Source organism: Vipera berus (assembly GCF_964194415.1).
Source record: "Vipera berus genome assembly, chromosome: 2".
NCBI classification, from domain to species: Eukaryota; Metazoa; Chordata; class Lepidosauria; order Squamata; family Viperidae; genus Vipera; species Vipera berus.
Window position 1 is genome coordinate 118,774,460 of NC_138203.1, and position 27,566 is coordinate 118,802,025.

Sequence of the window (27,566 nt, forward strand, 5' to 3'; positions counted from 1 at the left end):
AACATTTCATGGCACGCAGCAGCACAAGTACCTCTTTTAAAATTCTGAAACAACTGCATCTTCTGCAAGGCTTACCTAGCTGTTTTGGATGTTGTTTTTGTTTGTTCCTGTATGTGTAAATAGACAACTATTTCACTTTCTTCAGCAAAAATGTTGTTGCTTTAATCATTTGAAGTGAGATGCTTTATTTGTGCTACTGCACATTTGGAAGCGCCTCATTTCAAAAACTCTACATAACCCTAATATAATGTGCAAAGTAAGGATCAAACATAACATTACTGTTGTGACTCAGGGCCAGCCTGTGGGTCCGACAGCCGGGTCCGATGTATCGGAGGACTCAGATGTGGGGGAGGAGGGAAACGAACCGGCTGATGATGATTTGGAGGCTTTGCAGAGTCCTCAGCCGGGGACCTCTTCTCAGCTGTGTGAGCCCGAGAGTGCGGAGGATGATGACCCACAGCTGGCCCTGTTCAAGGACGCCCGACGCAGGAGGCAGACGAGCAGGGACAAACAAAGAAAGACTATGGGACTCCTCGGGAGGAGGCACAGGGAGACCACGCCCTGAGCTCTCTATAAAAGAAGTGTTTGGGGAGGGGCTGGTTGCTGAAAGCAACTTTTCCGCTTGAGAAGACAAGCTCTTGTGTTTTTGTTAACTGCGTAATTAAATCTTGGCAGAAGCCTTTTAGCCTTGGACGCTTTCCAGACTCTTCTTTTAATTAGGGGTTGCGAGAAGAGGGCTGGTTCAGAACAGTTTGCTTTCAGCCACCCACCCCTTAATACTACGATGGAGCAGCTTCTTGCCGAGAATGCCCAGCTCAACCAGCAACTCACCTTGCTGGCCACTCAGGTGGCACAACTGCAGGCTCAGGTACATGCTGCCCCCCCACCCAGGAGGAAATGTCAGATAGCTATGCCGGATAAATTTGCTGGTAATCCAGAACTGTTTCCTGCCTTCCTGGGACAATGCCAGCTTTATATCAGCGTGAGAGCAGCTGATTTCCCCACTGACCGAGATAAGGTGGGATTCGTGTTGAGCCTTCTGTCGGGAGATGCAGCTCGTTGGGGCACGCCTCTGTTGGCACAGCCTAGCCCTTTGTTGGATAACTTTGGGGGGTTTTGTGACCATATGCGCCTCATGTACGAGGACCCGATTAAGGCGCAGACCGCCACCCGACGTCTGAAAGCTTTGAGGCAGGGTCAGCGCCCCCTACAGGCCTATATCAGCGATTTCCGGCTGCTTAGCCAGGATTCCGCCTGGAATGAGGCTGCGCTCGTGGATGCCTTTCAGGATGGCTTGTCAGAGGAGATGTTGGATGAGCTGGCCCGCGTGGACATTCCCTCAGACCTGAATGGGCTGATCCATCTTTGTCTGCGGATCGATGCCCGGCTGCAGCAGCGTAAGAGTCGCCGTGCCACCCCACAGACCCCTGCCGCCCCTGTTGTGCGTGAGCCCCCAGTCCAGAGGGAGGAGCCAATGGAGCTGGGTGCCGCCAGGTCCCGTCTATCGGTGACGGAAATGGACAGACGACGATCGGAGGGGTTGTGTTTTTACTGTGGGGACCCTGGACATTTGGCTGCTTCTTGCCCGAAGAAGCGTCAGCGGGCGTCAGTGACCAAGCCTGCCCCGAGAAAGTCCCCTGCTTTGCTATCGGGAAACGGCCCGAGCCCGATCTAGACGGTGTGAAAGATCGGGCGACCCACAACGATCACGCCGAGCGACGCCGTTCCGACGGTGCCTGTGAACCTCCACGGCATTTGATTTTGGAGGCACGACTGATCCTTCCTGGCAAGCCAGAGGGGATTCCGGTCCATGCCTTAATTGACTCTGGGGCTACCACTAACTTTATGGATTCGGCCTTTGTGGCCAAATGGGCTGTTCCCCAGTGTCCGGTGGATCCGCCCATGCTTGTGGAGACCATCGATGGTCGAGTGCTCCTGTCCGGGCCTATCACGGCCGCCACGCAACCCGTGTGTATGGCCATCAGTACCCATGTGGAGGCCATTCAGTTCTACGTCACTTCGGATCTGCACTTCCCCGTGGTCTTGGGACTGGCGTGGCTCCGGGCGCATGATCCACAGATCTATTGGTCTCAGAACTTGGTCACCTTCCCAAGTTTGCAGTGCGTGGACCACACCCGCCATATCTGTGCCGGCCAGGTGGAGGGTTCCTCAGGGGTTTCCTTGCCTCCCGTACTGTCCGACTTTGCTGACGTGTTCAGCGAGTCAGAGGCGGACCAATTACCCCCGCACAGGCCCTACGACTGCTCCATTGACCTAGTCCCTGATGCGCCTCTCCCAGTGGGGCGTTTGTACTCCATGTCGGAGCCCGAGTTGGCTGCATTGCGGGACTTCCTGACAAAGAACTTGGCTCGTGGATTCATCCGGCCCTCGTCCTCGCCAGTGTCTGCGCCCGTGCTCTTCGTCAAAAAGAAGTCGGGCGAGTTACGGCTTTGCTGTGACTACCGGAAACTCAACGCTATCACGGTGCGTAACCGCTACCCGCTGCCCCTCATCCCCGAGCTCTTGGACCGACTCCGGGAGGCTAAGATCTTCACGAAACTGGACCTGCGTGGAGCTTACAACCTCGTCAGGGTTCGGCCGGGTGATGAGTGGAAGACAGCGTTTGGTACTCGCTATGGACATTTCGAGTACACGGTGATGCCGTTTGGCCTGACCAACGCCCCCGCTGTGTTTCAGCATTTTATGAACGACATCTTTCGGGATCTGTTGGACCAGTTTGTTGTGATTTACCTGGACGACATCCTGATTTACTCCCCGTCGCGTGAAGCGCATCATCAGCATCTCCGTCAGGTCCTGCAGCGCCTCCGGAAACATCGGCTGTTTGCCAAGTTGGAGAAGTGCCAGTTCTACCAGGTGACCATTGATTTCTTGGGCCACCGCATTTCTCCTGAGGGCATCGCCATGGATCCAAGTAAAGTTGAGTCGTTGCAGAGTTGGCAACCCCCGCGTCGCGTGAAGGATGTTCAGCGACTTCTTGGATTTGCCAACTACTATCGGACATTCATCCCTGGCTTTGCTGCCTTGACAGCCCCCCTCACCCGGCTCCTGCAGAAGAAGACTCGGTTCCAGTGGAACGCCCCCGAACAACAGGCGTTCCAAGCTTTGAAGGACGCCTTCATGAAGGAGCCCATCTTGAAGCATCCTGACCCGCAACGGCCGTTTGTCGTGGAGGCGGACGCCTCCGACATTGCCATTGGGGCCGTGTTACTCCAGGCAGCGACGCCCAACGGTACCCTTTTCCCTTGCGCGTATCACTCTCGGAAATTGAATCCCTCGGAGCGCAACTATACCATCTGGGAGAAGGAGCTGCTGGCCATCAAGGCGGCGTTCGAGGCTTGGAGGCATCATCTGGAGGGGGCGCGGCATCAAATCGAGGTCCGGACGGACCACAAGAATCTGGAAAGCCTGCAGACCGCTCGGAATTTGAACCAACGCCAGATCCGGTGGTCCCTCTTCTTTGCGAGGTTTGACTTCCGGGTGCGGTACATACCAAGCGGGCACAACCAGAGAGCGGATGCTCTGTCCAGGAAGCCCGAGTACACCCGAGTGGAAGACAAGCTTCCGCCCAGGACAGTGATCCCCGTCGAGTCTTTTGCTGCGGTACGGGAGCCGGTGGATATACGGGCTCGGATCCGGGAGGCGCAGCAGCAGGAGGCGTGGGTGGCTCAGCGGAAGGAAGAGGTGGGGCCAGATTCGCCTTGGTCGGTCACGGATGGACTCCTGTATTATCGTGACCGGCTCTATGTTCCAGGAGGGCCACTCAGGGGACTCGTCCTCAGCCAATGTCATGATAACCCGGCTGCGGGGCATTTTGGCCTGTTCAAGACTCTGAACCTGGTCTCCCGTACTTTCTGGTGGCCCCGAGTCCGACACGATGTCCAGTCTTATGTCACCTCCTGCGTCCCATGCAGGCAGGCCAAGTCAGCGACAGGGGCCCCGCCTGGTTTACTGCAGCCTTTGCCCACGCCCAAGAGACCCTGGGGGGCTGTGTCCATGGACTTTCTGACGGATCTACCCCCATCCTCCGGCTTCACGACAGTGTTTGTGGTGGTGGACATGTTGACCAAGATGGCGCACTTCATCCCCTGTCGCGGCTTACCGTCAGCTCGCGCCACTAGTCGCATGTTCATCCAACAGGTGTTCCGGCTGCACGGCCTTCCCGATAGGGTCGTCTCCGATAGGGGGGCCCAGTTTACAGCCCGCTTCTGGCAGGAGTTGATGCGGGCGTTGGACATTAAGGTTTGCCTCTCGTCCGCGCATCATCCTCAGACCGACGGGGGTACCGAGAAGGTCATCGGCATCTTAGAGCAGTATCTGCGCTGCTACGTTAACCTGCAGCAGGACAACTGGGTGGACTATTTGGCCATAGCCGAGTTTGCCTTTAATAACTCGCAACACACCTCCACGCAGATGACACCGTTCTTGGCCAACGTGGGTTATCACCCCAGGTTCTTCCCTCTTTCTCCCGTGGACTCACCGGAGCCGGCAGCGAACGAATTCATGGCGGAGTTACAGGCGATCCATCGGTTGGTGCGACGGCAGCTGGAGAAGGCCAAGGCCGACTACAAGAGGTTCGCCGATCGGTCGAGAAGGGATACGCCTCCACTATCGGTGGGGGATCGGGTCTGGCTGTCCACCAGGAACCTACCATCCACTCGGCCGGCGAGGAAGATGGACCACCGTTACCTTGGACCGTTCCCAGTCGAGGCCGTCATCAACCCGGTCGCCTATCGTTTAACTCTGCCACGTTCCCTGCGCGTGCACCCCGTCTTCCATCGGTCCTTGTTGGTCCCCGAACAACCGGCCTGTCCACTTCGCCAAGCGGAACCTCCCCCATCAGGAACTCGTGATGGAGGCAGCACCCCCGAGTACGAGGTCGCCAGCATCAGGGATTCCCGCTGGCTGAAAGGTCGCTTCCAGTACCTGATCGAGTGGAAAGGGTACGGGCCGGAGGACTTCACATGGGAAGACGCGACCGCCGTTCATGCCCCTGCGTTGGTGACTGCTTTTCACGAACAGTTCCCATCCCGACCGCATCCGGATCGGCAGACCCGAGGGAAGGGCCCTGCGGTGCGGGATAGTGTTGTGACTCAGGGCCAGCCTGTGGGTCCGACAGCCGGGTCCGATGTATCGGAGGACTCAGATGTGGGGGAGGAGGGAAACGAACCGGCTGATGATGATTTGGAGGCTTTGCAGAGTCCTCAGCCGGGGACCTCTTCTCAGCTGTGTGAGCCCGAGAGTGCGGAGGATGATGACCCACAGCTGGCCCTGTTCAAGGACGCCCGACGCAGGAGGCAGACGAGCAGGGACAAACAAAGAAAGACTATGGGACTCCTCGGGAGGAGGCACAGGGAGACCACGCCCTGAGCTCTCTATAAAAGAAGTGTTTGGGGAGGGGCTGGTTGCTGAAAGCAACTTTTCCGCTTGAGAAGACAAGCTCTTGTGTTTTTGTTAACTGCGTAATTAAATCTTGGCAGAAGCCTTTTAGCCTTGGACGCTTTCCAGACTCTTCTTTTAATTAGGGGTTGCGAGAAGAGGGCTGGTTCAGAACAATTACAAACACTAAGGGTTAAGCTAAAGTTCTAACAAGAATATATGAACTGATGAGGCCCCCATCTTCAAAAAAGGGGAAAAAAGCCTAACATTCAGTATGCTAGGTCTTAAAGTGGGTATGGATTTAGAATCAGCAGGATCTAGCAAGAATTCATAGTCACATCTCTTTCCCTCACACATAGACAAACATATGCAGCTACACATAAACACTTCCCCACTCATTTACCTGATGTATGCACAGAAACAGCACAGGCAACGAGAGAATAGCTGGTGTTAAGCAGCACCACTTGGTCCTTCTTGAGTTGGAATGCTGGCTGAAATGTGGGGAAAGGATACACCACCTGGTACTTCATGTGCAGCATGAATCCATGCTGCAAACATTTGGCATTTGGGTCACCTGAGAAGTATACGCAAGGGAACATCAGAACCAAGACAGACTCCTTCTTAGGCAAGACTTACAGTTACCCATTTTTATTGTTGAATTAAATTTCCAAGGTAAGATAATAAGCATGTTGCAGAATGCACATCATCTAAGTTGTGATATCATGCTAATTCACTAAAATAAGATTTCTGAAGCCACCGATAAAGAGGTCACTTACAATTACAGGTAGTACTTGATTTACAACCATAATTAGTATTGGAATTTCCATCTCTAATGTGGTCATAAAAGTGACGTCATGTGAGTGCATTGCTTAACAATAGCAATGCCAGCATTCCTAGTTGCCATCATAACTCCAGATGTGAAGGTTGTTCAGTGGGAAGCAGAAGGCGTCCCAGCTAAGGAATATGAGGTGGCGAAGAGAGGAAAGGGAGACCCTAGGAGGTTCAGCACAGACAATACAAAAGCTCCAGCGTGCTGCAATGTTGTGTGAGTTCAGGGAGGCTGGGGAAAGAACATGGTGCAACCCCAGCCCAGCAGCTCAAAGCCACCAAGCCCCAGCAGCATGGAAACTGCACCCAGGAAAGCACAAGAGCTTTTTGGCATACTGTGGCTCTGAGAGTGCAAGAAGCCTCTGAGCTGAAGTGTAGTGCAAGGCCCAGCCCCAGTCAACCACACCACCCTGTACTCCAAGGCCCCTGCTGCCCTGTGCTCCACCATCCTAGCAGATCTTTGCCATTTTCTGCCTTTGGCTGCTCACGAGATGTGCCCGGCTGGCCCTTCATGAGGTAGCTGCTGATCATCTTCTCCAGTTCTCATGAGGAAACCTCAACCCACGACGTAAGGAAAAAAACCTTATGTAGCCAGCAGCTGCCTTGCAAAGGATCAGGCCAGGCACATCTCATCAGCAACGAGAGAAAGAAGGTGGCAAAGGTCATGGACTATGGAGGTGCAGGGGACAAAAGGGCAGAGATGGGAGGGAGATAGGTTGGTGGAAAGCACTGAAGTGCCCCTATAGTTTAAGTGCAGGTGAACAGTCAAGCACCTGAATTCTGAATTTTTGGCACTGCAACTGCCGTAACTTCTGGAATCAAACATAGGTCCCTTAATTCAGCTTTGCTGTAACTTCAAACAGTCAGTGAACAAATGGTCAGAAGTCAAAAACTACCTGTATTCCCAATGATTAACAGTGTCCCAAAAAGGTCATTTCTCTCATATTTGAAAAACTGGAACTGAGCACAAAATATGAAAATAGTTTTTAAATATTAGGCAATAATACTCTGAAAATACATTAATTCTGGCATTTTTCTCAGATTCTGTGTACTTCTTTCTCCTACTTAAAATTTTAATCAGTCCCTTCAAATAATTTTGAAGGGTAAAATAAGGGTAAAAAATTCCCGTCACTCATGTTCAACCTACCTGGATGTGCAATGGCCATGTCTCGGCAACTGGGACAGTACATAAAAGGAGGCATAGCCACTGCACTGATATAGATATCTCTATGGTTTTCATCACTCATCATCATGTTCATCAGGAGGCCATTGGCTGAACGGGTGCTAGCAGGACAAAAGAAATAGTGGTCATTCCATTTACATTTTTACATTTGTAATTTTTAGTTCTGGCTTACAAACTGAACTCCAAACCTGTTTTATTTATTTATTTTTATTTTTTATTTTTATTCCATTTATATCCCGCCCTTCTCCGAAGACTCAGGGCGGCTTACAAGCTTAGCAGTAGCCTTCGTTCTACGTATATGCCTGCTTATTAGGGCTTTCACACACCCCCCAAGCGGCATTATTACAAAGTCAGCTTAATTGCCCCCAACAATTTAAAAGTATCTGTCAGACTTCCAAACCCTCAAATTAATTCTCAATAAATTCAGTGACATTTAATCACTTGATTTAATCCAAGGTAACAAAAAATTATGGTGTTTGTATTCTGCTAAGCTGTTCCCCAACTTTTCAAGTCAACATCTAATTTCCTAGGTATTTATCATTGCTAATATGAAACAAAAAGTATAATTTAGAATGCTGCTAAACAGAGTAAGTCTGCAGAAGGATATAGCAGACAAAGCTTTCAAACTCAAAGCTTATTTTACTAAAGAAACATACTTGAAACCAAAAACGATGACCTTAGAGGAATCACTGGGCCATTCACATACAGTCAAGTAAAGGTCACTATAGATTTCTTCATCCTGGAATAATCGGACCTGGCGAACCTGAAGGAACAAGAACATAACTTATTAGATCACAGATGTACCTTCCAAAGAAATTATTAGAATATACAATAACAATGACAAAAACCTTATTAATCTAGTACATTAATTCCAATGTGTTTTATGGTTCTTTTGCCCTGTATCAGAGAATTAATTGCTGCCAAATGTAGCTACATGAAAAAGAAAACCAAACATTAAAAGACATCTAATGCAACCTGTTATGGCTTGATAGTTACTTAGCATTTGCCAAGATTACAAAACAGGGCCAAGCTTAATCTGACTGGACAAAGTTTCTGATCTACGGTACATTTTTTTTAATTAAAAAATTGATTTTTAAATTAAAAAAAAAACCAAATAAATAAATTGGATCTCATTTTTTAAAAATTAAAATGTTACGTGATCTTGGTTAAAACTTCTACAAAACGTTGTACTTTGTCATGAAGAAACATTGACATATAGGCAGGTTTGCAATATTTGGGCACTTGTTTTTAATTTTTTACTAATGCTATTGTTCAATAAACTAGTTACTACTATAATAAACTAGTTACTACTATAATAAACTAGTTACTACTATAATAAACTATCTGGTACACTAAACTAGTATGTACATGGAAAGACCAACATACAAATGACTAAAGCTGATTTATATTTTATAAAGATGCCAAATAAGTTTGAGATTATTTTTGATAGATTATAACATCCAATGTAATTTGTAATAGTTCTTCAGAAATGTTACCAATCTAATTTGTCAAAGCTCAAATTATAATTTATATTAGTGAAAAGTGGTATTGGAAAGGAAAGTATCAAGCACAAATTCAGATAGATAAATAGATGAAAATCTAGTACAGAATTCAGTAGTTCAGAGTATGCTACAGCTATGGCTTTATATCAGGGGTTCCCATCCAGGGGTGCGAGACGATACTCCAGGTTTGGGTTTGGGGTGGAATATCGGGTTTGGCTTTTCAAAATTATAGTGTATATGCATAATTTGTTGCTGTTATTTCAAATTTTTGTAAGGGATGCGAGAATATATCAGAAGCATTCTAGGGGTGCAGGCTATAGAAAAGGTTGGGAGCCGCTGCGTTATATCAAGATATCTAAACTGCCTCTTCTCATATAAAAAGAGGCTCAGTCAATCATACCACCAAGGTACCGTATATACTTGAGTATAAGCTGACTCGAGTATAAGCCGAGACCCCTAATTTTACCCCCAAAAACTGGAAAAAGTTCTTGACTCAAGTATAAGCCGAGGCTGGGATCCGCCGTTCTGCAAGCCTCCGCCACCGGCGGAGGCTGGATCCGCGCTCTGCAAGCCTCTGCCGCCAGCAGAGGCTCGATCCGCCATTTTGCAAGCCTGAATACACAGGAATACCCTGTGTGGCCGCGGCTCTCGGGGAAGCCCTGGCTGTCCACTTCCTCGCTCCACGCTGCCATTCGGGGCCTGCACGTTCCCCGGGCAAATCGCGGCGCCCAGCAGGCGAGGAAACACGCCCGCTCCAGTCACCCCCCCTTCCCTCAGGAGACGCGAAGCAAGTGACCGCCCGGAGCTTACCGAGGACTTGCGCGCGGCCGAGGCTTCGGTGCTTCCAGGATCGCGCGCACCTCTCCCAAGCCGCCGCCGTCCGGAGACCTGCCGAAGTTTGGGGAGGTTTGGGGAGGTGCGCGCGCACCTCCCCAAACCTCCCCAAACGTCGGCAGGTCTCCGGACCTCCGTGCCCTGCCTGCCTGCTTCTTTCCGCTGCCTGGCTGCCCTACGATGTAACCCGCTTCATGATCGAGTGCGACGCCTGCAAGGACTGGTTTCACGGCAGGAAGGGGATCTCTGCCCTAGAGCGGGAGGGGGGAGGGAAAGGGGGGGAGGAAAGGCCCGATCGCTTTGTGTTACCTGCCGTGAAACCAGTCCTTGCAGGCGTCGCACTCGATCATGAAGCGGGTTACATCATAGGGCAGCCAGGCAGCGGAAAGAAGCAGGCAGGCAGGGCGCGGAGATCCGGAGACCTGCCGACGTTTGGGGAGGTTTGGGGAGGTGCGCGCGCACCTCCCCAAACCTCGGCAGGTCTCCGGACGGCGGTGGCTTGGGAGAGGTGCGCGCGATCCCGGAAGCACCAAAGCCTCGGCCGCGCACAAGTCCTCGGTAAGTTTTTTTGTTCACTGGAGTATAAGCCAAAGTGGAATTTTTCAGCCCAAAAAGTGGGCTGAAAAATTCGGCTTATACTCAAGTATATACGGTATATAGTCTATGAGGGCATACTGAAAGGTTACTACTCAATTAGCTGTCACGGGAGGTTACAATCATACTACTTCCCCCTGCCTCACTTCCTACAAAATGATTTTCCTTAAAAACAAAACAAAATTCAAGACCATAATGATTTACTCCTGCAAGTGGTTTGCAAATGATTTTTTTTTAAAAAATCCATTTTTTCAGAATTATTCTTCAGAACTGAAGAAGCTTCTTGGATGAGAAGCGAAACATCTTCAAACAAAAAACAAAGTCCAGTTGCCTTTTGAAAAAGCACCTTTAGAAAAACCATTATCTGGATGACTGACAATCTCCACAAAAAGAATTATTTTACTTTATAATATGGCACAGCCATACAGAAAAGAAGAAATGTAAATCTACTAAATGATTTCTGGAAGGGGGGGGGATGACAAAATATTGCACTTAAAAACTTGAAGTAAAAGCTATGCCTTTTGTTATTTGGGAGATATTTCTCTCTGTAATTGTTGTTTCTGTGCTCTCTTTAATATTAGCTACTATGATGTTTAATCTCCTCTACATATTTTGTTTAAAATGTCTAGTCTAATCCAACATTCTAATGGTGTTTTTTTTTCTTAACCTTTGGTAGTGCTATAATCATCTAGCAACTTATTAATACAGTATGTTCGATTACTTTATGACTTATAGCTCTTTGTTTTAAAGCAGGGATGTCAAACTGCCGGCCCGCAGACACGTCACGACAAAACCGCACCCACCCCATTGCCGGCAATGGGGAAAAAACTCCAATACGTCACACAACATCACATGATGTCGCGAGTTTGACATGTCTACTTTAAAAGAAAAAAGGGAATACCATGAACACTTATTAGAGAAATAAAATTCACTCTGGAATAGATTACAAAGAAAGCTTCCTATCTAGTTTTGAATGACATAAAAGTAATATCTGAATATTAGAAACAAACACAAATGTCCTGTCTCAGGTTTTCTTGATTATCCACCAGAAACAAGCAAATAAACTGCAGACATGAGGCATTACCATTTGTATTTCTAGTATGACATTAAAAGAATTTTGTTAGGCAAACTGAAGCTAATACCTACATTTCAAGAAATCAAAATACTATGGTCACTAGGAAATATAATACTACATAATAGCAAAAATCTAGCAGGAACATTCCACTACTAAAACCTGTTACTACTCTGCTCTTCTCACAGCATCCAACCATTTTGTATAAGTCCATACAAAACTCTACACATTTACATTTACATTTGCAGCTTCAGCGCAAAGAAAAACACTCTATTGTTTTAAATCTTCTTCTATCTTTTGAGCTGTTTGAAATTTTTAGAGAGCAAAAATTAAACTTGGGCTTAATACAAAAGGTCAAACCTTGTAAATGTATGAGACAGATATTTTAGTCTGGTATATATATTGTGTAGTGCAGTCCATACCATTTTTAGCTTGCTGTGAACATTGAACTCCCACCAATAGAGATGGTAGATGTAAAAAGAGAAATCATCATCTCCACTGCTGCTAGTATAAGACAAGACGTATCTCCCACACTTAGAGAAGCCAAGGAAAATGTGTCTGCAAGGCAAGAAAAAGCAAGCCAGGATGAGACTGCAAGATTTTCAAATAAGTAAGGTACATGAGCAGTTAATCACCTCACACCAAGGAAAATAACTAATCCATAGCAATTAAAAAAAAAGATTTGAACATAAACTTACCCAGCACATAGGAAATGTTCATCAACAATGCTCTTCAGAGACACACAAACCCTCGGTGGTAACTTACGAAAGAGACGAGGTGACAACTGACCATTGATCTGTAAACAGGCATCAAAAGATCTTAAATACATACATATTCCCTTTATGCCACACTAACCCAAATTTTATTATGATCTTTGGCCAGCATATGTACATCCAGGGCTTTTTTTGTCATAGAACACTCAGAACGGTGTTCCGGCACCTTTTTTGGATAGAACCTTGTAGGGTAGGCAAGGTGGGTTGTATGACATGTATGAGTTCCAGCACCTTTTCTTTTACAAAAAAAGCACTGTGTACATCTATATGTGTGTGTGAACATACATATCAAAATAAATGAAAGTGTTTAGAAAAAAGTGGATTAATTTATCAATATATCAAGCAAATTTGAGTAGACATTACAATGCAACAGAACACATGCTCAATGGGAATCATAGGGACAGTGATACATGGAAGGGATTTATTTAGGTATTTACAATCAATGACTCCTAAAGGGAATACACTGAATCTAGCCAGAAGAAATGCCCTGCAATGTCTATTTTTAATTAGGTATTGGGAGTAATCATCTGGATTGCTTGTAAAAGACAATCTCCAACACTGAGGATGCCTTGCTGCTAAACTAACATCTTGTTGCCATTCTGTGTCTACAATCTTTCTTTCAACGACCTTTTTGCCTAATCATATCCCATCCTTTGTATTGCCTTATTAGATATGCCATAGGCTGCCAGTTTTTATCTGATGGCTATCTTCCAAGTAGACTGGAAATTATCCTTGTTCACCAGAAATATCAGATTGTTAGATTAAACAGTGATTTTAGCCCGTACTTAAAGGTAACAATCTAGCTCCTGACTTCTATCCTTATAATTCCTTATAATGACATGACATGACATGCAACTGGCTGACATAATTACGTAATCTTAAAAATTTGGATTGTCCCTTCTATGCTGCAGCTAAGTAAGGTCCCAGTTGAATCCCATATACTAGTGGTGTCATAATTTTAGCCTCAAACAGTTTTTAACCAATACAGTGTCCACCCTCAGAGGAACAAAAGGACAGCAAAGTAATGCCACTCCTTTGAGCAACCCAGGTATGGGACTATGTCCTGATGATGAACTCCCAAGCATTTGACTTCTTCTGTGTTACTGCCTTTAAGATACCTATTATGAATTTTAGATCATTTGTTAAAGGTCATAATTTTTGTTTCTTGATAGTATCATTGTTGAATAAAGGATCTCTATACAGCCTTATCACAGACAGCGATCGAATAATCATAAAGGAAATGTCTACAGTAGTGGCCAAAATTGTGGGAACCTTTTGGGAAAAGTGTATTTTTGAGGTTTGATGGCTAATAACACCACTTTTTTTGGAGTAGTACCATAAAATTATATATCAATGGAAAGATAATTTAATCAAGAATGTAATGCAACATAGTCTGTTCAATTATCTGTACTGTATTCTATGAAAAGTTATAGCCAAATAACCAGAAAAAGGAAACACAACTTGCTTAGGTTGATATCAGGTAGCTTTCCTTCATCTGATTGTAGCCAATGAGCATGAGTGTTTAGAGAGCCAATCAGGTGTCATCTTGTTTTGGCAATTAGCTAATCAGTAGGATTCAGTTATTGATGTCATGTATTGAAGCTGAGAGGAGGACATCTGTCAGTGTGTTATGTGATCGCTATCAAGTTGGTTGGGGTTTTTTTCCCTTTCATTTAGTGAGCTTGTAAAACGTAATAAAATTAAAGTAATGTTGCAAAGAGTTGACTGGTTGCCCAGACACCGATGTAAACTAGTACTATTAAGGGAACAAGATTACAGTTATAAAGAAATTAGAAGAAAAATTGGTGGAAACTTAACCAAAGGTGGCATTTCTACTGTACACTTTTCCCAAAAGGTTTCCATAATTTTGGCCACTACTGTATATTGAAGATGCCTTTGTTGACACATTCTATAAGTGAGTTTACATAAAATTAAAAATTGACCTCCTCTTCACTCATCCCCTTCCCACATCTCAAATAACTGTGAATGAATTAGTAATAAAAAGGCAAAAATTGTGATCCTCTTATACAAGAATCATGAAGTTAACTCAAAATACACTCAGGACTAATTAAAAAAGAACAAGCAAAATGGAAAGTTATAAAAGTTATACTATATTACTCATAGCATAATTGGCTATGTCATTTTATTTTTATCCTACATCTATATATGCACATAGTTCCTATCCTCACACAATCATGCCTAATAAGTTACCCAGAGAAAAAAAATAATTTGGCCATAATTAATGGGGGAATGATTGAACTAAGCTGGAGTTTTGCTGGTTCAAGCCCAGCTCTGAAGGTATGTCCAGAAGCCCTTTATTTAAGACAATGTACTGTGTTAAAAACAAGATCACAATAACAATGAAAAAAAGAAAAAATGGACATCTGGGGAACAAATCAACATTATCTCAAACATACATCAAAGGCCCAACCTATCCAAAACCTAGATTTTAAGGCCTGTTTGAACATTGCTAGGATACAGGAAACATAAATCTTTATGAGTGTAGCTCATAGAGAAGAGGTGATACATGAGCATATTGTGGCATGTCATAAGTATGCTGCCAAATTCTGGATCAGTTTCAGCTTTCAAGTAGTCATCAAAGAGCAGCCATACATTACAAAAGTATATATGCAAGATGACTATGAAAGTATGAAAGTATGAGAACTACCTGATTAAGAAATGGGAATTAATGCACAGAATAAATCTATGGGAAACTCTTCCTGACCACAGCTGCCACCTGCTCTTTAAGTAGGAGCTGAGTCCAAAAAAAACCACCCAATAAGTGCACCAATCCCAAATAGGGAAGTGCAATGCCATTCATGACTAAAGATGGAAAATCTTAAGTTACAGGTAGTTCACAACCACTCTTATCTTGTTATAGTTGAGCCTGAGTCTGATTGTCCTCATCTAGATCCCCACAGGTATCAAACAATGGGAACATACCTCAACAGCATTATTTGGTTGCTTACAAGCCATCTCTTTCCCAATCTGAAACATGACTGAAGAAAGTCCACATAATTCATTTCCTCCAAGGCCCTCTCAGGTTATAGCCTATTTTCTCAGTGAACCTTCCAAGAAAGGGAAGGTTAAAGACTGGACAAACTTGTCCAGAACTGTTGGATCCAGGAGTTGATATACCATTGCCTCCTTCAAAGTCAGCAAAATTATCACCATCACCTAGAACTCAATACTACTATATAGTATTGAATACCAATAAGCAGGTATTCAGTCAAGAATTCTGTCCATTTCCTCAGAAGTTAAACATTAAAGCTTATCCCAAGTAACCAGGCAAGACCATGCTTCCATCACCTCTGCAAGACTTACCCAATTGTAGTCCAGGTCTAAGTGAATCTGAGTGATTTTATCCACCAAAAACTATTGTTTATAGTGGCTATGGATATGGCCTTATGACTCATCTTTTCTCAGGAGGGAATCGGTCACCTTAAAAAGAGCAACTGTCTGGCTATCGATGGACACAACAGCAGAAAAACAATATTTTGCCACTCTTAATGCCACAGTGTATTCCTTGATAGGGGCTTTCATTTGTGCTTGGTTGGATTCACTCTTGGTTTTCCTCCAACAGTGCTCTAGGCATTTCTTCTGGTGTTTCATTCCCTGGAGTTCCTCAGAAAAACAGGAGCACCACAAGATCAATGCACAGTGAGAGGTTGCATAGGAGCAATCCAATCAAAAACTTTCATCAATTGTCCATTTTGGCAATAACTAAGACCTCAATTGAACTGTCCACCAGATCCTCTGGGACAAACCAAAGGGAGGGAGAGGGAGGGGGACAGTGGTTATAGGTTGAAGAGCAACCACAGACCATAGTTAAGGACCGACTTTAGCTGTAACATCTTCCACTTCCAGATTATGTTGTAAGTACACCAATAACAAAAATCACACCTTGTGTGCAACACCTGGCACACACTGGGCCTTCAATAAGTAGGGGCACATCATAGGATCCTCCCCAGTTACTCCTGCACTCAGCAACGGAGGAGGTGCCACCTTGCCTTGGCCAACCTGTCAACCGACCTCTCCCTCTCTTCCCGGTCCTCCACAAATATAAACCATGGTTGGTCACAGGTTATGTCCAGGTCAATGCCCCCTCCGTTTCCCTAGCCAGCACAGAAAACAAAGTCCGGTCAAGCTTAAGAGTCCGGCGAAACAGAGCCTGGCAAACCAGAACTCGAGACCGATAAAAGAAAGGAAAAGATCAGAGAGGGGCTGAAGGCCTTAAGGCCGACAACAAGCTTTCTCTCACCTCGACTCCGCTCGCGGCCTCCCAGCTCCTTTCTACCGCTCCTCGAGTACTTGCTTGCTGTAGACTCACTAGAGCAGGGGTCTTCAAACTTGGCCCTTTTATGACTTGTGGACTTCAACTCCCAGAATTCCTCAGCCAGCTTTGCTGGCTGAGGAATTCTGGGAGTTGAAGTCCACAAGTCATAAAAGGGCCAAGTTTGAAGACCCCTGCACTAGAGCCTCGTGGGGGAACCCGGGTGCTCCCGGTGCCCGAGAGCGACTCCAGCTGAACCGCCGACAAACCGAGTATGAGCCACGCAAACTGCTTTCACACTAATGCTCGACATAGCTTTGTCAATGCCTTTCTTCCTACAGGGGCATTAATTCCACGCTGGCCCTCCCTCACCGCCTGCCTCTCCACCCTGTCGTGGGTACCTTTCCAGCAACAACACCCGGTCACATCCGTCCCTTCCCTCTCCAGTGGCTGTTCCCGCTCACCTTGATGCGCTCGAGCTGCCTGACGACGTGCTCCCGCCGAGCCCCGCGCCCCAATTCCGCCGAGCCCCGTTTTCCACCCGAGGCGGCGCCCCGCTCCGATTTCGAGCTCGGCGCCATTTTCCTCCACCTCCTCAGCCGTTCGTCGCCACGGCCCCCCTCTCCTCCCTCGAGTGAGCGCCCACGCCGACGCTATCGCGCCCTCGCTAATTGGCCAGCCTTCGCACGTGAGCAAGCGTCGATTAGCGCTCGCTCGGAACTTCGTTTCGTCTGTCAACTGCCATTGGTCAATATAACTGTCTACCATCCACAGTACGTCCCTACTCTCACCTCACAGATGAGCAATGTCACACTTTAAGCGCGCGCTCACTCGTGCCAGATCTTCCGCTGGATTTCGATTGGCGAAATTGCCTTTCAGTTTCGGAAGGGAAAGCGAATAGGCGACGCCTCCCTGAGTTCTCAGGCACAACGCGGGGTAGAAAAAGACCTAGAGAAGGAAAGTGTTATGTTGCCATAGTAACATGGCTTGGCCTGGCCATCCTGTCAAGCAAAGACCCCAGCAGAGTGTACTCTGGACTAAAACACAGGATGTTATTGTATTAGAATGTGCTTCTGTGGTTTCACCTGAGACCATATTAAACAAAATAATAAAAACTTAATGCACGACAGAGAGCGAGTCTAACCTTCTGTAATTTAACTGATCTCCTTGCAGAGAACTGGATGTTTAGCAAGCCTTCAATTCCGCAAAACAGATGGTAAACCCTTTGATTCTCCTTACTTTGCATTACTTCTATTTAATCTGGTCTTCATAAAGAATTATTTATTTATTTATTTATTTATTTATTTGTTTGTTTTTATAAACCGCCCTTCTCCCGAGGGACTCAGGGCGGTGTACAGAGTAAGGTAGGTATACAGATTGAACAATAGTGAAAAACAATAGTAAAAACAAACTGGGACCCCAATTAGAGCTATCAGGCCAGGCCGGACTGCTGGAACAGGTAAGTTTTTAAGTCGCGCCGGAAGGTGCGGAGGTCGGGGGCCATCCGGATTTCGGTTGGCAAGCAGTTCCAGAGTGCTGGCGCACCCACTGAGAATGCCCTCCCCCTGGGGGCCACCAGCCGACATTCCTTGAGCGGTGGCACCCTGAGGAGGCCCTCTCTGTGGGAGCGCACAGGACGGTGGGGTGCAGACATTGGCAGAAGGTGCTCCCGTAGGTAGTCCGGACCCATGCCATGTAGGGCTTTGTATGTCATTGTTAGCACCTTGAACTTCACACGGAAGGCAACCGGAAGCCAGTGCAGCGCACGGAGGAGAGGTGTGATATGGGAGTATCGGGAGGCTCCCAAGAGTGTCCGTGCCGCTGCACTTTGCACCAGTTGAAGCTTCCGAGTGGATCTCAAGGGCAGCCCCATGTAGAGAGCGTTACAGTAGTCTAGGCGAGAGGTCACAAGGGCATGGGTGACTGTACGTAAGGCATCCAGGTCCAGATAAGGCCGTAGTTGGCGAACTAGTCGAACCCGGGAGAAGGCCCCCTTGGTCACCGCTCCTATGTGATCTTCCAGGGAGAGCTGCGAGTCTAGGAGGACACCCAGGTTGTGGGCCCTATCAACAGGGGGTAGTAACTTGTCCCCGATGTTAAGGGATGGGATGTTCTGAGTATCCTGGCTTGCCGGTACGTACAGCCATTCAGTCTTGTCCGGGTTCAGTTGAAGCCTGTTCCTCCCCATCCATTCCCGGACCGCTTTCAGGCAGCGGGACATCACGTCGAGGGCATCACTGATGTTGTTTGGAGTTGAGATGAAAAGCTGGGTGTCATCAGCATACTGATGGTACCCTACTCCAAAGCTGCGAATGATCTCACCCAGCGGTTTCATGTAGATGTTGAACAGGAGAGGCGAGAGGACCGACCCCTGGGGGACTCCGCAAGCGAGAGGCCTCGGGGTCGACCTCTGTCCCCCTGCCAGCACCGACTGCGAGCGACCCTGGAGAAAGGAGGAGAACCACCGCAGAACCGTGCCTCCCACTCCCAGTCCCCTGAGGCGTCGCAGCAAGATACCATGGTCGATGGTATCGAAAGCCGCCGAGAGGTCTAATAAGACTAGGACAGAGGAATGGCCCCTGTCCCGGGCTCTCCAGAGATCATTCATCAGAGCGACCAATGCCGTCTCCGTGCTGTAGCCCGGCCTGAAGCCCGATTGGTACGGGTCTAGATAAACCGCTTCATCCAGGATCTGAGGAAGTTGGTGCGCCACCACGCTCTCAACAACCTTCGCAAGGAAGCGAAGATTGGAGACTGGACGAAAGTTATTCAAAGAGGATGGGTCCAAGGTGGGCTTCTTGAGGAGAGGTCTCACCACCGCCTCCTTCAAGGCGGTGGGGAAGTGACCCTCACTCAGAGAAGCAGAGATGACCGCCAGGAACCAGCCTCGTGTCCCCTCTCGAGCTGCATAAGCCAGCCAGGAAGGGCACGGGTCCAGTAAGCATGTGGAGGAGCTCAACCTCCTCATAATCCTGTCCACTTCCTTAGGAGTCACAGGATCAAATTCCTCCCAGATGACGTCGACAAGACTGTCCATGTCTTGTTCTTCCAGCTCAGCCCAGTTGGAGTCCAGGCCGGTTCGAATCCGAGCAATTTTATCCAGCAGATATTGACCGAATTCCTCGGCTCAACCCTGCAAGGGTTCCTCCCTCACCTCTTGGTTCAGTAGGGAGCGAGTCACCCTGAACAAGGCAGCCGGGCGATTATCTGCGGACGCGATGAGGGTGGAAAAGTAGTTGGATTTTGCCACCCTTATCGCAGCGAGATAAGACCTGGTGAGGATTCTTAATCGCAATCGGTCGGATTCGGATCGACTGGATCTCCAACGGCTCTCTAGGCCCCGTCTCCGGCGCTTCATCTCCCGGAGCTCCGCGGTGAACCATGGGGCTCGCTGGGATCTGCGCCGGGTCAGAGGCCGCAAGGGTACAACTCGGTCCAGAGCCTCCGTGGCTGCCTTTTCCCAGGCTTCCACTAAGGCATCCGCCGAGCTGTGAGCAGGGAGTGCATGTGCGTCCCCAAGCGCTGCCTGGAACCTATCAGGGTCCATTAGGCGCCTAGGGCGGTACCATCTGGCTGGCACCGTGCACCCACGGTGGGGGGTGGCAAAGGGGAAGTCTAGCCGCAGGAGGTGGTGATCGGTCCATGACAGGGGCGTAACAGTCGTGGCACCCCCACCGATATCATCACGCCACCGTCCAGACAAGAACACCAAGTCTGGGGTGTGGCCTCTCTCATGAGTCGGTCCAGAAATTATTTGCGACAGGTCCATGGCCGCCATGGAAGCCATGAACTCCCGAGCCAGTTCGGACGATCCTCCCAGGGACGGTAGGTTAAAGTCGCCCAAGACCATGAGTTTTGGGAATTCAACCACCAACCCTGAGAGGATATCGAGTAGCTCGGGCAGGGCCGCCACTGCACGATTAGGTGGTAGGTACGCCAGCAGCAGGCCCAACTGCGCCCCCGGGCCGTATCTCAGTAGGAGAGACTCACACCCGACCATCTGAGGGACGGTGGTCTCTCGCGGGCTAAGGGATTCCCTGATGATAACTGCCACTCCCCCGCCCCTCCCATGGGTCCGAGGCTGGTGCAGTACCTGGAAACCTGGCGGGCAGAGGTCAACCAGAGGGACACCACCCTCTGGGCCCAGCCAAGTTTCCGTGATGCAAGCCAGGTCCGCATGCTCGCTCTCCACTAGGTCACGAACGAGGTGAGCTTTGTTAGCTACGGACCTGGCATTCAGGTAGACCAGCCTTAGCATAGGAGGCTGCACACCTTCGCTCCCGGGTCCTCCGGGGAAGTACAGAGGGTCGGAGCGTCTCACCGCTTGTACAGAGCGGAGATGACACTCCCGGTGACGATACGGCCCTCTGTTTGTGCACCTTCTGCCGTTCCCCACCATCCTGGAAATGGGCTGTTTGTCCGTACGCCACTGGGTATTATCGGCGACTGGTCCTCGATTTACACCGTCGCGAATGGTCGTAGGCCTGGCCTGCGTTATGGTGGCTGGAAGGCGTGCCTTTCCCAAGCAACCATAATCTTCTCCCACCCCCCTCCCTAACCCCACAAAAAACTTAACTAAGAACTTAATCAGGGGCCTCTTGTTGGGCTTATGCTGGAGGCCCCTGACCCTGCCCGGCAATCTCTCAGAGGCCCAGTGGTCGGGCCCGTCATCGAGATTGGATGTAGTGCAGGCGGGTCGCACCCAGGAGAGGGGGGAACCCCTGAGGGCGTGCAGTACTGTGCTGGAGTATTGAAGGAGCATAGTCACAAGGGGTTCCGGGAAGGCAGTCCCCTGGATGGTGAAATTGCAGGAGGGTCGAGCCGGGTAGGTGGGTTTCTGGACCGTCACCCTGCCACTGCCACTTGGCCGGGCGAACCCCAGAAGCAGGCCACTCCTCATCCTCTCACGATGGGTTGTGACTCTGCTTCCGGAGGTGGTCCAGAACGTACTCTGGGTGAAGCATACCCCATAGAGCTCCCACCTCTATGGGGTTGCAGGTGTAAGGCCAAGCCACTCTGCCACCGTGGCTTGCACCCAGGCCCGTCATGTCCTGTGGGGAGAGAGTGGGCAAGGATGGTTGAGAGTGGGCAGAAGGCAAGGTGGAGGGATTCATTAACTGGCGTCGGCTTTGGTGGTTCAGCCGCCCAAACAGATTCCTCCCTGATACTCTGGGCGTTGTTCCCGGCCGCAGCTCCATAGGCCCCTATTGGTTGGGGACCGTCCGGAGCGTGACCTCCCAGAGGCATGGGAGTCCCTGGTGTCATGTCGCTGCTGTTGCCGTCTCCGTTCAAGGTGCCTCGTAGAAGGTGGCTCAGGGTGTGGGCCGTAGATGCCTCGCCGCCGCCGCTACCGCCGCTGTCAAAGGCCCTTGGGCAAAAACGGTCGACCGGGGCCCGGAGAGGCTGTCACCGCCGCCCTCGCCTTCGTTGCCGCCACTTCCGCCGTGTAGTTGGTCCGCGGCGCCTCCTTTGATCTCTTGGAGACGCCGACGCCGCCCAGGAGAACGGTTATGGGGGCCAGGGCATAGAGGAGTCGTCGGCACCCATTCGGGACGGCTGCAAACGATTATGTAATCATTACTTGACTTAACTTGCTTTCTTTTATTTTATGGACCTGCTTCTATTTGTAATGCCATGATAACATCTAGGATTATAAATACTGACACAAATTTCCTAAAGCTAACCCATTTTATATCATTTATTTATTTAAGTATATTTTGTACTGATCTGAGAGCCCAAGGTAAATCACAGTAATTCTTTGTATTAAAAATATTTATTTCTCCCAAACTGCACAAGCTTCCACTTGGTCATTGTAAAGGATAAAGAAAGTTCTTCTTAGTCTAAATAGATGTGTGTTCTTAAAAATGCACATACGGATTGATGAATATGAGCAGTGCTTTTTTTCTAAAAAAAAAAAAAAGTGCCGGAACTCTCATCTTGGCGGGCGCAGGAGGCGGGGGGGGGCGGTGCTGCTGCAGTCACAGGTGCGAAGGGTGTTGGCGGCGGGCTCCCCTCTGGGGCCGGAGCCGGTGCGGCTGGTGCTGTGGGAGCAGCAGAGCCCATTCTATATGGCGGGGCTGCGCAATGCGGGCAGAGGAGGCAGTGCGGGCCAGGCGATGTTTTAATCTTGTGATTTTAAAAATATATTTTTTCTATTGTAAGTTTCCCCAAACCTCACCATGTGGATTGCATACAAATATTATATAATTGGTAAATAAAGGTAGAACATATGTTAAATATACATCAAATGATAATATGCTTCCCTACAAAGTCAATTCTTGCTCAATGACAGACCAAGGAGTTAACTCGGAAAGGCAAGAGGAAAATCTAGAAGAGGTCTGTGCAGCTCTTCAACATCTTCATCAACGATTTGGATGAGGGGATAGATGGGGAACTCATCAAATTTGCAGACGACACCAAGCTGGCAGGAATAGCCAATACTCCAGAAGATAGGCTTAAGATACAGGAGGATCTGGACAGACTCGAACACTGGGCACTATCTAACAAAATGAAATTCAATTGTGAAAAAAGTAAGGTTCTACATTTAGGCAGGAAAAATCAAATGCACAGGTATAGTATAGGTGGTACTTTCCTCAATAGTAGTAACTGTGAGAGGGATCTCGGAGTCCTAGTGGACAATCACTTCAATATGAGCCAGCAGTGTGCTGCAGCTGCCAAAAAAGCCAACACAGTGCTAGGCTGCATTAACAGAGGGATAGAATCAAGATCATGTGAAGTATTAATTCGAACCGGCCTGGACTCCAACTGGGCAGAGTCTGAGGAACAGGACACGGGCAGTCTTGTCGACGTCATCTGGGAGGAGTTTGATCCTGTGACCCCAAAGGAAGTGGACAGGATTATGAGGAGGTTGAGCTCCTCCACATGCTTATTGGACCCGTGCCCTTCCTGGCTGGCTTATGCAGCTCGGGAGGGGACACGAGGCTGGTTCCAGGCGGTCATCTCTGCTTCTCTGAGTGAGGGTCACTTCCCCGCCGCCTTGAAGGAGGCGGTGGTGAGACCTCTCCTCAAGAAGCCCACCTTGGACCCAGCTACATTGAATAACTTTCGTCCGGTCTCCAACCTTCGCTTCCTTGCGAAGGTTGTTGAGAGTGTGGTGGCACATCAGCTTCCTCAGGTCCTGGATGAAGCGGATTACCTAGACCCGTGCCAATCGGGTTTCAGGCCGGGCTACAGCACGGAGATGGCATTGGTCGCTCTGATGAATGATCTCTGGAGGGCCCGGGACAGGGGCCATTCCTCTGTCCTAGTCTTATTAGACCTTTCGGCGGCTTTCGATACCATCGACCATGGTATCTTGCTGCGACGCCTCAGGGGATTGGGAGTGGGAGGCACGGTTCTGCGGTGGTTCTCCTCCTTTCTCCTGGGACGCTCGCAGTCGGTGTTGGCAGGGGGACAGAGATCGACTCCGAGGCCTCTCGTTTGTGGAGTTCCTCAGGGGTCGGTCCTCTCACCTCTCCTGTTCAACATCTACATGAAACCGCTAGGTGAGATCATTCGTGGCTTTGGAGTAGGGTACCATCAGTATGCTGATGACACCCAGCTTTTCATCTCGACTCCAAACTGCATCAGTGATGCCCTCGACGTAATGTCCCGTTGCCTGGAAGTGGTTCGGGAATGGATGGGGAGGAACAGGCTTCAACTCAACCCAGACAAGACTGAATGGCTGTACATACCGGCATGCCAGGATACTCAGAGCATTCCATCCCTCAACATCGGGGGTGAGTTATTATCCCCTGTTGATAGGGCCCGCAACCTCGGTGTCCTCCTAGATTCACAGCTATCCTTGGAAGATCACATAGGAGCTGTGACCAGGGGGGCCTTCACTCGGGTTCGCCTGGTGCGCCAACTACGACCCTATCTGGACCTGGATGCCTTACGTACAGTCACCCATGCACTTGTGACCTCTCGCCTTGACTACTGCAACGCTCTCTACATGGGGCTACCCTTGAGAGCCACTTGGAAGCTTCAGCTGGTGCAGAGTGCAGCTGCATGAACACTTTTGGGGGCTTCCCGATACTCCCATATCACACCTCTCCTCCGTGAGCTGCATTGGCTTCCAGTTGCCTTCCGAGTGAAATTCAAGGTGCTAGTGATGACATACAAAGCCCTACATGGCATGGGTCCGGATTACCTACGGGAGCACCTACTGCCAGCGTCAACACCCCTCCGTCCTGTGCGCTCCCACAGAGAAGGCCTCCTCAGGGTGCCACCGGTCAGAGAATGCCGGCTGGTGGCCCCCAGGGGGAGAGCATTCTCAGTGGGTGCGCCAACCCTCTGGAACTGCTTCCCTACCAAAATCCGGATGGCCCCCGACCTTCGCACCTTCCGGCGTGACTTAAAAACCTACCTGTCCCAGCAGGCCGGCCTGGCCTGATAGATCTTGGGGTTTCATTTGTTTTTTACCATTGTTAACTGTATACTTACCTTGCTCTGTACACCGCCCCGAGTCCCTCGGGAGAAGGGCGGTATATAAAAACAAACAAATAAAATAAATAAATTAATACCACTTTACAAAGCCTTGGTAAGGCCATACTTGGAATACTGCATCCAGTTTTGGTCACCACAATGTAAAAAAGATGTCGAGACTCTAGAAAGGGTACAGAGAAGAGCAACAAAGATGATTGGGGGACTGGAGGCTAAAACATATAGGGAACGGTTGCTGGAATTGGGTATGTGTAGTTTAATGAAGAGAAGGGTGAGGGGTGACATGATAGCAGTCTTCCAATATCTCAGGGGCTGCCACAAAGAAGAGGGAGTCAAGCTATTCTCCAAAACACCTGAAAGCAGGACAAGAAGCAATGGATGGAAACTAGTCAAGGAGAGAAGCAACCTAGAACTAAGGAGAAATTTCCTGACAGTTAGAACAACTAACCAGTGGAACAACCTGCCTCCAGAAGTGGTGAATGCTCCAACACTGGAAGTTTTTAAGAAGAGACTGGCCAACCATTTGTCTGAAATGGTATAGGGTTTCCTGCCTGAGCAGGGGGTTGGACTAGATGACCTCCAAGGTCCCTTCCAATTTCTTCTTCTTCTTCTTCTTCTTCTTATTATTATTATTATTATTATTATTATTATTATTATTATTATTATTCTTATTCTTATTCTTATTCTTATTATTATTATTATTATTATTATTATTATTATTATTATTTATTATTATCTTGTAGAAAGGAAAGGCCCATACTGATAAATTAAAAATCTTTGTGGTCTGCAAAGGAATGCTGGTGGGCTAATCAATGATTTGGTGACTAGAGGAGCATCTACAGTGTTGGAGCTTGTGGTCATGGTAAGCCATGGAGGCACTAGGCAACATGACTTTCAGGGCAGTGGTGGTGATTTTATTACTTTTTTAAAAAAGGTCTGTGCTCTGTCCAAGGGTGCTTGGTAGGCTGCATGTACAGGCCTAGTCTAGAATTTATTTTGGAGCATTAAACTATCTAGAGCAGGCATGTCAAACTCATTTTGTTTGAGGCAACTTTTTATAAAAGAATTGCCATTAATTTGTTTTAATAAAATAATTTAAATCAATTTTTCACTTGATTTCAAATTAAATGAATGAGATTTTTTTTAGTACAATTGCCAAATGCAATAAACTGGTTTTAGGTATACGTTACTGGAAGGAAAAAGCAATCCCTGTTGCGTTACTGATCCCAGAGAAACATTTGCATATATGCAGGTATCCTTAGGGTGCCATAGTTATGGATGAGAAATACTGGTTGCAAAGTTGGCATTTCTGGATGTAATACAGATATTTTGGACTTATTTTTGTTTCTTTGCATGTTTGATATTTTTAAAAAGGCATATGCTACTGACTACGCTTATGCACATATGTAACATGATCACTGCTTGTCCAAAATTTTACTATACAGATAATACCCCCAGAAATTATTTTAGCCTCTTTAATAAATGTTGTTATTGATGTTAAGCTTAGGGTGCCATAGTTATGGATGAGAAATATTGGTTGCAAAGTTGGCATTTTTGGATGTAATACAGATATTTTGGACTTATTTTTGTTTCTTTGCATGTGGCTGTGGGGAGGGGAATCCCTGTGGCTGCTGTGGCTGCTGACGGACAAGTCGGCCCCCATGTGCTCACTGGCCTCTGTGTTTGGGGGCCGATGGTGTCAGGCAGCCGCCGCCCTGGCCCTTGCCTTGCCCCATGGCAACGGTACCCGCGCCCTGCCTCGCCTCACCCTGCAGGACGAGCCTCCTGCCTACGGCCCCACCTGCCAGAGACCCCCTGGATCTCCTCCATCCCTGCCCACCCCCCACAGGCATCCCCCCCACGAGCAACATGGAGGTGACCACGCCCACCTTAGCCACACCCGCCCAATCTGCCATGACCACCTCAGCCACGCCCACCCAGTGGACCATGCCCACCTGGCACCCGGCGATAAATAAGTGGGTTTGGGGTTACAGTTTGGGCACTCGGTCTCTAAAAGGTTCGCCATCACTGCCCTATACCATCTCAGACAAGTGACTGCCTAGCTTCTTTTTAAAAATCTCCAGTGATGGAGCACCCACGATTTCTGGAGGAAAGCTATTCCACTGGTTAATTGTCCTCACTGTCAGTATTTCTCTTTTAAATAAAACTTTCCTCAAATCAAATTTGACTCCTCGTGACTAACTGGAGACATCAGTGTGGTTTTCTTCACAATAATAAGGAAGTGGGTTGTCATTGCTCATTTTCAAGATGTACTGTTGTTTTTCCATCCAAGAACCATTTAGCTGAATTCTACTTGCTGTTGCTACTTGCTCCTGCGTTGATATTTCAACCATGTCTGTATGCATGCTATGCATACATAAGGTTTAACAGATCACCTGATGTATTGTTTTAATGTACTGTTTGGGGAAACAGTTTATCCACAGCTGAGCACTGCAATGTAATACGTTAACATCAAATTTATGTTTGGGGGCTGAGCTCTGAGCACAGAGCTTCTGAAACTTAGCTGTGGGTCAGATTAAATCTCCTACGTAGGAGCCAAGTAAAACTGAGGCCTTGCCCAACACTTCACAGCATTTTCTAATTTCATATGCAATTTTCAGGAAATGATAAATGATGGTTCCAACATCTTTGGGAATATTTGGCT

General features: G+C 48.1%; 2 protein-coding genes across 2 annotated transcripts in view; one reads left to right on the forward strand and one right to left on the reverse strand.

The window, feature by feature from the left end:
* The window catches only part of RFX1 (regulatory factor X1), a 93,551-nt gene extending 82,197 nt beyond the window's left edge, over positions 1-11,354 (forward strand). Inside the window, exon 23 of the mRNA XM_081320873.1 lies at positions 10,594-11,354. The gene's annotated coding sequence lies outside the window, so the exon portion shown is untranslated. The remainder of the gene's footprint in view (positions 1-10,593) is intronic.
* DCAF15 (DDB1 and CUL4 associated factor 15) overlaps positions 1-17,120 on the reverse strand; it is a 31,759-nt gene extending 14,639 nt beyond the window's left edge. The window contains exons 1-6 of the mRNA XM_081320874.1: positions 16,921-17,120; positions 12,109-12,206; positions 11,833-11,968; positions 8,065-8,171; positions 7,373-7,509; positions 5,801-5,971 (exon numbers count right to left, since the gene is read on the reverse strand). Coding sequence (XP_081177000.1) covers positions 5,801-5,971; positions 7,373-7,509; positions 8,065-8,171; positions 11,833-11,968; positions 12,109-12,206; positions 16,921-17,037 — 766 coding nt within the window. The 5' untranslated portion in view covers positions 17,038-17,120. The remainder of the gene's footprint in view (positions 1-5,800; positions 5,972-7,372; positions 7,510-8,064; positions 8,172-11,832; positions 11,969-12,108; positions 12,207-16,920) is intronic.
* Positions 17,121-27,566: the final 10,446 nt, after the last annotated feature.